Genomic DNA, 12,069 nt, shown 5'->3' with positions numbered 1-12,069 from the left:
ATTTATACTAATCTGGCCAAATTTGGCTCCTGGGTTCCTCAGATGAGCAGTTGCTGTTAGTATAAAACAGGATTAGGAAAAAGAAAAAAACTGATGATCACCACGGAGAGATGGAATCTGAATATCAGAAACAAAGAAGCAAACATAAAACAATATTTGAGTTAGAAGAATAACTTAAAATTCAGGAAGGTTGTCCAAAGAAAATAAGGAAAATGTTATGAAACTAATTTCCACAAACACAGAAAGAATTTGCTGAGAGTGCAGTCAGGAGTTTAGCCTAGAGACCCAACATTAAAGGATTTCTTAAGATTTACTTATGCAGCCTCTGATGCTTGTAATTGTCCCACTATTAATAGCTAATAAATATGGTTCACCCAATACTGCAGTGGCTCTTGAAATTCAGATCTGTGCTATACCACTGTGCCATCTAAAGAATTACAGTTATTTAAAAACTAATCTACTTTCTCTCATCAGCAAAGCCAAGCAGCAGAAAGAAAAACAAAACGTTGCAAAAGCAATATAGAGGTATCTCCTATCAGTGTCAAAATATAAACAAGTGACAGAACCCCGTTGAAAACAAAGTGAAATTTTTGCATATGCATAGTTCAAAGTCATGTTAAAAATTCTTATTTGCAAGTGTGTGTGTATACACATATGCATATAATTATAATAGAATTTTAATCATAAATTATTTATCATTTGTATTCTCTGTAAGCCCACCTATAAAAGATTTATTATGGAAGAAACTGTATAATCAACTGCAGTATGCATAGGTATTAGCTTACAGTTGGTACTTGCTCATCAAATATTATGAAAATATGTCAAATCACAATAATATATGAGAAATCACATAGGTAAGTGTACATGACCAGATACTGGAGGAATCTGGCTCTACCACATAGAGGAGAAGGGCACATACAACCTGCCCACGTTGCTCCTCAAGGAGAAGCACCATCATGTGAGCTGGCTGTAACAGACTCATTTTGCTGAAAAAAAATGTAATAGTCCTAATGACCACAGAATTAAATTAGAGAAATTTAGATAAACAAGCAAACACAGCCATTTCCGTATTTTTCCAGTTTTGTTGCTGAGCAAAATCAAGTTATGCAAAGATGTAGTAAAAATAATGCAAAATAGTTAAAAGTCTGAAACTCAATTTTTCGTTCACTTTAATTCACCTTTGTTTGAAACTCATTTTTCTCTTCCTTCTCTTTAACCCCTTCTTACGTACAGTTACTCACTACTATGTTCAGTAGCTTTTGCAACTAACAGCTAACGGAAGCTACAAGCCCGAAGGCCTCAGTAAGTTTTTAATAATAAAAGGAGCTCGCATCATTAATGACGCAATTTCAGATTCTTTAGATCAGTACCACTCAGGTACTGGCCATGACACTTACGAGACAGCTGCCAATTTTCACGTTTCTTTTTTTTTCTCCTTTCCATTTTATTTCTGCTTGGGGAGGACAAATGAGTTTTTTCATAGTGTTATGGTCTGGTTTAGGACACATTTCTGGTGAGGAATTGTTATTTCTTCTCGTATGTAGCTCTTAGGAATATGCCGTGACCTGTCTTGAACAAGTAACAAGGGACAGCTGAGGAATGCTCCCTGTGAAGTCCGGTCTGCCCATCCCAATAGCACCCAGTCAGAAGGTGGGACTTCGTAAAGTTTTACTGTCGCTTGTAAATGAATAGCTCTTGATTTAGCTTTTGAAAGTGAAAGTACAATTTCGAGGGAGGAGAAGCAAAGAGGAGCTACTCTAAGTGCCAGGTTATTGTGTGTTTCTGAAGACTGCGCACAATGAAAATGCAGCTACAATACGGGAAGAAACGCAACATTCACGCTCAGTAGAGCTCAGGTAGATGAAAGCAAAGGTGTCCCTTAGTTAAGTTTTACACCTTTGATAATGACGAAGAGGTCATGAGCAGAAACTAGAAGATTGGCTGGGTTTCAAAGAGATTATTTGGCTTATACTAGGTAGAGTACCCTGCCAAGGACTATTCTTAAGAAGCAGTGAAGATGACCAGATTTTAGTCACATTCTTTCTAACTTCTGCCTCATGTCACAATCCTGCAAGCCATGCTCCACTCCTACAGGTCTCTTTACTGTTGTTAGATTTTATCTAAATTTATAATCTCCATGTTTTACTTCAGACCTTTTAATGTCTCTGCTGTGATGCAAAAGGACAGGCAAGATACAAAGTTACGCTTCAAGTAGTTTTCCAACCCCTGACAGGATTCATGATTTAACTAGCAAACTGGGCTTCAAAGAATGAAATTAGTTAGTAGCATGGCTGTAATGATCATCAACATTGAAAATATCATGAAGAGGCAATAAACCCATGATTTCTGATTTATCTTTGTGTCATACTAGTTTGAATTTCTGGCTGGTCCTTCCTCTGTCTCTGCCATTTGGATGTGCTGATTTTTTAAGCAAGTGTTTCCAAGTGACTACTTTTTAATCCAACAGGAAAAATTAATATTTTGAAATCTTTTAAATACAGTTTCAATAGCCTCTGTAGTTTCTGTATAGATTAATTGCCAGAAAACTGAATAAGCCTATTTGGGAGTAGGCAAGAGTATTAAATGAAAGTACTTTGCAAACGACAATAAGTTTTTATAGATGAGAGAAAAGATTAAATGTATGACACTTTTTAGAAACTAGTGACAAGCACTTCTAAAATAACTAGATATTTGTCCATCATAAATGAAAATTGCATTCCTAATTTTGCAAACCCCACCATATTCCTTAATCTAACTTCAGTGTCAGCTCACTCATTTAAATAGTTTTCTCATGCAGATATAGCAATATTGACTAAACCTGGATTGTGAAGGAATTTTAATAAGCTCACAACCTTCATACAGTTCATAATCACCACTTTTTTTAAAAAAAAAAAAAATAGAACCTCCCCTTAAAAAAAAACCCCAAAAGACAAAAGAAACAGTCCAACTTTTATGATTACAAATAGAATAATTAAAAAACCCAAACACACGTAATAGGAATATCCACAAATTCTTATGGTGTAAATTGTATGTCTGTCTAAACCCACAAGTTTGACTGCTTCTGATATTCCAGCATTAGTTTATTTTATAGATTTTCTTATTTCCATTCTATCTCTTAAAAATGCAGTATTCTATCTGTGGGTAATGAAAACTGTCAACTTACAGTGAGTTGTTTAAATGAAAATCCAGACATTTCTCTGTCTACATGGTAGGTTTTTACATGAGCATCAAAGTTCTGTCTGCATTATACTTAAGTGACGGCTGATAAATATACAGAATATTGGCTACCTCATTTCTAGAAGTCACTCCAACTTGGGCCTGATAAGTTCTTAAATCTTTGTAGAAGACACAAGGAACTTGAAAAACCGGTGCCGGAAAATCAGAGTCTGTTGAAGACATATGCAAGTTAAATTAGATTCTGCTACATGTAAATTTATGAATTCTCCAAGAGTGCTTTTTTTTTTTTTTAGTTGTTGTTATTATTTTTGTTTACATTTTTATTTTTTCTAACACCTAATCAGGGTCTGAAACCACAGTTGTTTTTCTCAGGGGAGGGGGAGTCACACTTTCTTTTAGATGCAATCATCAATTTATCACTACAAGTACATTTACATTTTTGATAAAAATAGATAAGATAATTGCAGTGAGGTTGTTAAAAAACTGGGTTGCATATGTAATATGAATCTTTCAACTTATAGTTTATACCTTTATTTTTTCTGTGTTTTCTAAAAATTATCTTCTCTGAATATCTCAAAATAGCGCATTGCTTTCTGAAATGGTTAGTGACTGTTCTTCAGTCCGATAAAAATCACCTCCAAAGTGTAGATCTTTCGTTTTCCCTTCATACAACGCTTTGCACAATGACATTTTTTTTTCTTTATAGGTATTGTGACTAAGTATATAGTAAAGCAAATATTTTCCAGCTTATTGTTACAAATGTGCAGAAATCGTGGAAGAAAGGGAGCTACTCATCTACAAATAAGATAAACTATCTGTTCAGAAGTATGTGCCAGACAAGTGTTGCTGGGCTGCCGCTGTAGTGGGAGATGAAAGGACCTCTCCAAATCCAAGACAGTAGGAAGGCTGGTAATTTCTCAGTACCAAATTAAGACAGCATTTTAATGCTTTATAAAGAAACAAAAATTGTTATTATGATTAGGTATCCAGTCTTTTTCACACATTGATGATACTCCTTGACAGCTATTTTTTTTTTTTTGCCCCAGCGTCCCCAAAATGCCACTGAAAGGTAAAATTCTTTCGAGAAGTCAATTTTATAACCTTTGTTCTTTAGCTAGTAATCAAAATTCCCCCGAGTTATATATATGTATTTCCCAAATACAGAATTAGGATGCTCTTATTGCTCTTAAATAAAAGATGCACCTAATAAAGTAATTCTTTTCCCAATTATATGAAGGTATACACATACAAATCTGTATGTGACATAGGTGTAGAAAGTGTATGCAGATAACTACCTATGCTGAAACTTCTCAGCACTTTTCTTTTACATGACCTTATTCTCTGATGCTTACAATCCCGCCAGATTTTAACCATACAACTGGTATTTTCCAGACAGGAGATTTTTTTTCTCTCCTTGTTTTTATTGTTGTTGTTATTAATTATTGCCATTATTACACTGTTTATATGTTTTTGGCCTTATCCCTATTTACAAATACAGGAAATGTTCCTGTGCCCGGGTGCCTTGGAGAACTCAGTAGAGATGGAGAATGACGGAGGAGGTATTCTCCCTGGGAGATGTGCCTGTTGCGCTCTCTGTGAAAATCAGCCTATGTTTGGGTGCTTGGAGCTGCCTACACTTTGAAGGCCAGACTGGAACAATAAAGAGCCAGTCTGCTGCCAAGCAATTGGAAACAAAATCTCAACTGGAGTTCAGGAAGGAGAGTGTAAAGTGGGACAGCAAAGAAAAGACTATTGGGAGAGGATTAGGATTGACTAGCCAAAGAGTGGGACCTAGGGTGGAAAGTGGTAGGGATGCAAAGCTGTTAGGAAAGGAGTGGGAAGCCTGGGCAAAGGTGGCTTCAGTGGGCAGAGAGACGATGACAAGAACATTGCTTTCCAGAATGGGAAAATGCTGAGATGGACAGAAGAACCAACACCATGGGGCACAAAACTTACTCTGGTTCAAGACAAACTCTCAATGAGCAGCAATTCAGTCTTTTTGTCCTCATTTCCTGAACAGCCTGCTCCTAATTTACCATACACAGCACAGATGATGGAAGCACCAATTTCCAGCAGGATTTTCCCCTAACACTTATCTATTCATTATCTGACTCACCTTTATTAATACAATTATTTTCATAAAATGCCCTATGAAGTGAAAGAATTGTGTTTAAAGAGTCTCATTTACAAAAATAAAATAAAGCCCCAGAGATTAATGTCACAAGTATTATTTAAATTGGGGAAAACAATCCAAAGTACAAGAAAGTTATATTTTTCTTTCCTTTACAGAGAAATCCATCCTATGCATACTCCCATGGACTCCAGATACTGTTGGGACTTCAGCAAGTCACACACAACTGTTAGTCATTCAGAAGATGAAACACTTATCATTAAAAAGTTTGTTTTAAGTAACAGCCTAGCATCAAGTTCTGCGGCAGAGGAAAGGATGCATTCCAACTCTTAAATATAATAAAACAAACACAGAATACCAAAAAAGCTGAAACTGTAAGAAATTCATAACCAGATCGAGCCTATCAGCTTGCCAAAGACAGAGCTGGCCCTCACTGAAAGGTAAGTGGTAAGTATAATGCAGATGAGATATGAAGAAAATAATTCAATTTTTGAAAAGGAATTGCAGTAATCCATGCTAATTCTATGCATCGTGCAGGCCATGCTGTACCACCTAAAGTAAGGGCAAAAATACCATTTCAGCTCGCCATTTTAAATGGGATGTAGCTGCTTAAGCTAATATGAAATATATGGTCAACTTATAGATAGTACAGGTGCAGTGACATAGGTGGCTACATTTACATGCAAATAAAAAGGCCTTAAAACTATTTTTGAAGACTAATGCTGGGACTGTGTATATGTGTGTGAATAAACATTACTGTGATGTATTGGGTTACAGAAACTGCCTTTCCTCAGTCACAGTATTGACTGGCAAGTTACATTTTCTGTGTGACCTGGAGTTTCAATACATGACACTCACACTAGGTATAAATATGACAAATTTACAGAAAAGCTGCCTGTGAAAACATAGAAGCTAAAGATGCTCCTACTCCTCTTTAATTACCTAATAATGAAATTTTTCTAGTAGTATAGGAGTCAGAGCCATGTAGCATATAGTCTCCCGTCCTCAAGGTCTCTCTGCATACCTCCCTCTCCCCCAGCCCCGCCAACCAGCGCATTGGCATTAGGAGCAGAGGATGAGGGATCTCATCAGCTTTACCATGCTCAGTGAAGATCCTTACCATCACTTACTACCTGCAGGTCAGAGGGGTGGCCAGTTGCTATGCCGGTTGTGCCCTTGGAGACGGCTTTTAAATGAACATAGGAGACAGAAGAAACGGAAATGTGTGAGTATGAGAAAAGGCTTTTCTATTGAACATTTCAGTGAGTATAAGTGCATAGAATTTAACTCTACATTCACTTCTGCACAGTCCCTGTGAAATACTGAGTATAAGTGAACAGCACAATGGTGATCTTGCAGTTTATCATTCTTTTTTTTTCATTTTAACAGCATTTCCCTATTTAGCATTTTCCACAGGTGCTAATTCGTTGTCTGTGCTTGGCTGTGCATGACTAGCTATGAATTAGGTATATTGTTGCAAATATGCTTTTGGATTCAATTCCCTGCTAATCTTTGAGAGAGGACCTGTGGCACAAATAGTGTCAAATGTAGTTAAAAAGAAAAGGAAAGTTTTCAGACACAAATGGGGCCATATTTTGAATTCCCACTCATTTTGAACTTTGTGTTCATTAAGACAAATTCTGATGCAATGAGGAGTTTAACCTGATCTAGAAAACCCACAAGAAGAAGCTCTGTTGGCATGAGATCTGGGAAACTCACTGCCTCCACTGCAATTCCCATTTTGGAATTCATTTCCCCCTTTTGGTTGGTCAGAAATCATTCCATTTTCAGAACTTTTGGTTACATTGCAATTTTGCAGCTAAAAGCACAGAGCGGGTGTACATTTATGGTCCATAAAGAAACTGAACTGCTACTGTGAAATGCAATGCAAATACTTTTAAAGCCAAAGGTGTTTTTTGATCATATCTATATAATATAAACTGAAATGGCAAAATTGTTTACCTCTATCACATCTTGTGGTTATCACCTGGCATCAAAAAGGGAGTAAGCTGCTTAGGTATTTTAATTGTATTTATGAACTCATTCGGATTTTCTTCTGTTAAACTCTGAATTTCCTGTGTTGAAATGGTTGGTCTGGAAATGTTGCTGTTATCCTTTCAAGTTACTTCAGCCCTACTTTACACCTAAGATTTTTGTCTGTGAATAATGGTATGAATTTCATAGCAGGCAGAGAACAGAGAAATCTCAAGATACTTTATACATACTTATCAATAATGCACTTCTCTACATTCCTAGGGGATCATATTTCCATAGGCAGTTGCAATTAATTCAAAGCAACTGTAAGGTAAAAAAAAAAAAAACGAACCCGCAACAGACCCTCCTATCCTCAAGGCTCTTGCCCAAATAGATACAACCATTACAGATTAGAACTTGTGTGTTTTATAGCAGCTGATAAGAATGCAGAATCGACAAGAGAGTGAGCATAGATATTACCAACAAAACTGCAGGCAAGAAAGTCCCTTCAATTCGTAAATAAACCTATCCTGAGCTGCTGGTTTCAGTGTATGTTTAGCTCAGGTCATGTGTCCTGATGAACCGAAAGCATCTTCTGTTCAACATTGTCTCAACTACACTGGACTCTTATAATCAAGAAAAAAAAAAAAAAACGATAGCAACAATTTTTACAGGAAGGCTGTAATGGAAGGAAATTAATTAATCAATCTTTCATGTTGATGGCACAGGGAGACTTGCTCTTGACTTCAGTGGCAGTAGAATGGGCTCCAGGATGTTTTTCACATGTGCAACTGCACCATGATCACCATCCAGACGCAGATGAGGGCATGGGACCACCAGATGCATAGAGGGAGTTTTACTCAAGTGAATAATTCCGTTTAATTGGGAACTCATGTAAATAAGTGTCCTGGCCCTTATTTTGCCATTGCAGATTCATTTACAAACAAGTGAAGCACAGTGAAAAACATAACCACAAAACCAGACTATTACATCTTGTGCCATAAGGCAGATTAACTGCTGAATCACTATTGCTAAAATTGGTGGCTTTATGTTAGAAGTTTAGTATCTCATGATCTGCCATTTATTTTGGCACATACAGTTATACATCTTAAACACTCAGCTGTAGCTGCACCTGATTAGCTATAGCCGTATCAGAAAATACACAGATGATACAGTTGACTACACTTTAGTGCTTTTTATGAGGTAATATTGGTAATATACACTTCATGATCCTGTGGTTGAAACGTTTTTAGTGCTTTTTCCCCTGTTTGCATGTGTAATATATCCTACTGTCAGACCGCAATCCTGCCTTCTTTGAAACACACACCAGCCCAAAAGGCAGAGTTTACTTCCTGAGATTTTCAAACTTTTTCAGAGTACTTTATAACAGAGGCCCACAGATAACCTCACCTCCTGAGGGCACTGTCATAACATCCTCTGGTGACTACTGTGGTGACTTGAACAATATTCAGCCTGACCAGCATTGCATGTTTTGAAATGTGAGGCCAGTATGGAGCAGTGGGAGAAAGCCAGTGGCACATAAAAAATTCAATAATGCAAACACAAAGTAAGTTAGAGGACTCCAGAGTGGATCTCCAGTATGATTTGGATCGGGCCCTAAAATGAAGCCATCAGGAGCATTTGAACTCCCTATTAGATCTGCTCCGCAGTTGTTAATGAGGACATCTAGCACCCCGTGACCAGCTACTCTCTACAGACTCTTGCGGCAGATAACACTGCAAAGAAAAATCTGAATCTCTATAGAACCAAAATGGTTAATAGACCATGATTTCAAAACAGTATATGATACTATAAGATTATGGTAGTAATAATAATAATGTAAATGCCAGCAGGTATTTGTATGGTATTTTGCAAAACATTCACATTCCTGTTTGCATGATCCTTGCAGTATAGTAGTTATACCAGCATATGTCGTATTTGTGTACACAAAAACATAAAATGTTTGTCATAAAACAGTTAAGCAAAACCATTTAATTCTCTTCAGAAAAGTTTGATCTGAATCTCTTAATTTTATTACCACAATAACAGAATGGAGGTATTACAGTTTCAGCAGAGTTTCAGTCTTTGCTCTGTACAAGGATTTTTCTTTTTAGTTTTGAATATCATGTGAAAATGAAGAATATATATCTATATATATATATATATCTCACTGGATGGACTAGTTAATTCCAGATAGTGTAGTAACTTGAGAGTATGTTGTCTAAGAAAAAACAGCTTGCTAAATCACATTATTGAATATTTTAAAATTCAAGATTTTTGTATAATCGTATTTTGTGCCCTTTCAAATTCCTTTGTTATCACAGCTTGAGCTGTAAAATCGTCTGCCTCTTCTGCCTCTGGAGAATGGTATCCACTCATATATAGGAAATTTAGAAGTATAGTAAATTATGTTTTAAGAAGACAAAATACGTAAAATCCAAAGGTTTCGAGAACATTATTATTTAGGCATAATAGGCTCTTATTTAATAATGTTAAAGAGTCAAAGCTGAATACAAACCCAGCCTTTAAATTCTTTTTTGCGTAGCATTTCTACAAGCATATTTTGACTAAAAAGCCATATTTTACATATGCTTTCTTGTCTACATTTAACGTGAACAAATACTGAAACACTTAATTAGATGTCATGAGATCATGCTGTATTATATAACTATATGCTATAAATATGCATTTTCCCCAAAAGAAATGCAACAGAATTGTATAAGTAAGAAGAAATACTGCTTACCTTCCTTCCTTAGAAAATATCCCCTGAAGTCAGTGTAAATCTGGTTATAAAATGAAAAATAAGGCTGAAGTGTACAACTGACACACATACAGACAGCAGATACAGTCGTCTCCATGAGGAATGCCTGCTCCTAGCCTTCTGCACATGTTTTTCACTTCTCCACATTGTAGTTAAGCTACAAGGACTCAAACTATGCTTAAAATACTATTCTGTAGGCTAGCTATAGGCACCAACATATTGCAGAAATGGTACTTACTGTTCTGGAAGTCATGCCTCATCCTATGGGAGATTTACACCTCCAAAACAGAGATTTGTTACAACTGAGCAGATTGTGGCAAAACACTGCGCCTGGCTTGTCAGAAAGACTTGTTACTTCCCGTGATCGGCACGCATTCACAAAGCACAGTATCTTTACATTTATCTACGTGCACACGTACATTACTACATACACAGATCTACAGAAGGAGTCGCAGCCTGTCTCTCACAACCACACGCTAATTGCTGAATAGGGGGAAAAAAATCTTGTTAGTGTTACATGCGATCGTTTTTCTTGACCATGGCTTTTGCATACATTTTTCACGTAGCACAACCAAGACCGGTGATACTAGAAACCATTTGTAGCTCAGACCCCAGTGATTATTCACATAAGGCACTGAACTCGTTTTGGCTTCCCCTGCGAGAGCGCTGCTACTGCAGCAGCAGTGCAGGGTCTGTCTGCTGGTACTCGTCTGCTGCAGTCTTTGTGCATGCGTATACATGATAAACAAATTAGTAACACAATGGTATCCGATACCCAGGCACTAAAGAAAATCATGGAGAATCAATCAGATCCTACAGCAGGCATGCAGATTAGCTGTAAAAACATTTAACAGTAGATAGATTTTTCGTGTGCTGTCAAAGTCAAAGGCACCAAAAGGAAGCACACACTACGGCATTTTTGTTCCACTGTGATATTGATCCAATGCCAGGCGTAGTGAAACACAATAGGCGCACAGTCAGCTTTGGTAAATTAGGTAAATTAGAGATCATTTGATGGTATTCTATTGTTGCTATTGTAATCACTGTAATTTTCACTGGTAATGGTGCTTCGTGATGAAGTGCGGTTCTTACAGGATAATTGTGAAAGGTATCGAAAGATTCAGGGTGTAGCATCTGGTTTTAAAAGCTCTTCAGATTCAAATTGGCATTTTACTTTATCTTGAAAATTTATTAGAGATTCAGATCATGCCGGTTTAAATGGAAAGGTGAAAGCAGGGTAATTTCAATCTATGAATTATTCAGATTCAGACTGGTGAAATTGCCATCCATGAACTGACTCTCTGACAGTCTCTTTGCAGAGCCTCCATTACGCTTGTCATTTTTATTTCTTTATCTACAATCTCTTTCTCAGTTACTGAGCTCGTCCCTTAGGGCTGTGCTTCACGAACCAAGTATTTCAAATTGGCAATAACCTAAATGTGTTGCTGTCTCAAATCGCAGTCTCCACAGGCTGTCTTTTCCAAATCATTAAAACCCACATCCACGATGGTGTCTGTTAGGCTCTTCGATTAGATGAATTTAAAAAAAAAAAAAAAAAACCAAACCAGCAGCAAAAAGAAGAGACCAGGGCATCATATTGAAGAAGAGTTATGTTCCTGTAACAGTCCAGCAAAGAAAGTGGTGCTTTGTACTTGTTCCTTTGTTGTCAGTGTAACCCATTCTAGTTGCATAGCATCACGCAGAAAGAAACAACTGTTAAAGCAGGCTGATTTCGTGCCCTGATTTCCAGCAGGAGCAGATAAGGACTGCGTTACAGACAGACTAATCCACGCAAATATACACTCGAAGACAAAGCACAATTAATAGCTTCTTACAGGCAAGAAAAACAGAAGTAGTAGTAGTAGTAGTAGTAGCCATAGTAATTGTAGTATTAGAAGAAGGAGAAGCGTCTGGATAAGCGAAAGTGTTTCCTTCTCTCAGACTCCAACTGATACAGATTGCAATCCCAGAGACTCTCCACTTGATGGCTGGTTGTGTCATTGCTAGTCGACTGCTGCCCTGTATC

At 37.1% G+C, this 12,069-nt stretch overlaps 1 protein-coding gene across 4 annotated transcripts in view; it reads right to left on the bottom strand.

The window, feature by feature from the left end:
• LOC147601679 (uncharacterized) overlaps positions 1 to 11,796 on the bottom strand; it is a 33,846-nt gene extending 22,050 nt beyond the window's left edge. For 2 of the 4 annotated variants that reach the window (XR_015257794.1, XM_086741803.1), the window contains exons 1-4: positions 10,282 to 11,796; positions 10,026 to 10,065; positions 6,429 to 6,494; positions 3,289 to 3,386 (exon numbers count right to left, since the gene is read on the bottom strand). Coding sequence is in view for 3 of the 4 variants with exons in the window: in XM_086741803.1 (XP_086597929.1) it covers positions 3,289 to 3,386; positions 6,429 to 6,494; positions 10,026 to 10,065; positions 10,282 to 10,296 (219 nt within the window). In the remaining variant the exon portion in view is untranslated. Of the gene's footprint in view, positions 1 to 3,288; positions 3,387 to 6,428; positions 6,495 to 10,025 lie in introns of all 4 variants that reach the window. The other 2 variants (XM_086741802.1, XM_086741801.1) reach the window with 2 other exon arrangements.
• Positions 11,797 to 12,069: the final 273 nt, after the last annotated feature.

This window comes from Chlamydotis macqueenii, chromosome 2 (genome assembly GCF_036417535.1).
Source record: "Chlamydotis macqueenii isolate bChlMac1 chromosome 2, bChlMac1.mat, whole genome shotgun sequence".
In the NCBI taxonomy this organism is placed as follows: Eukaryota; Metazoa; Chordata; class Aves; order Otidiformes; family Otididae; genus Chlamydotis; species Chlamydotis macqueenii.
Note: the sequence above shows the minus strand (reverse complement) of the source record. Positions and strands in the feature narration are given on the sequence as shown.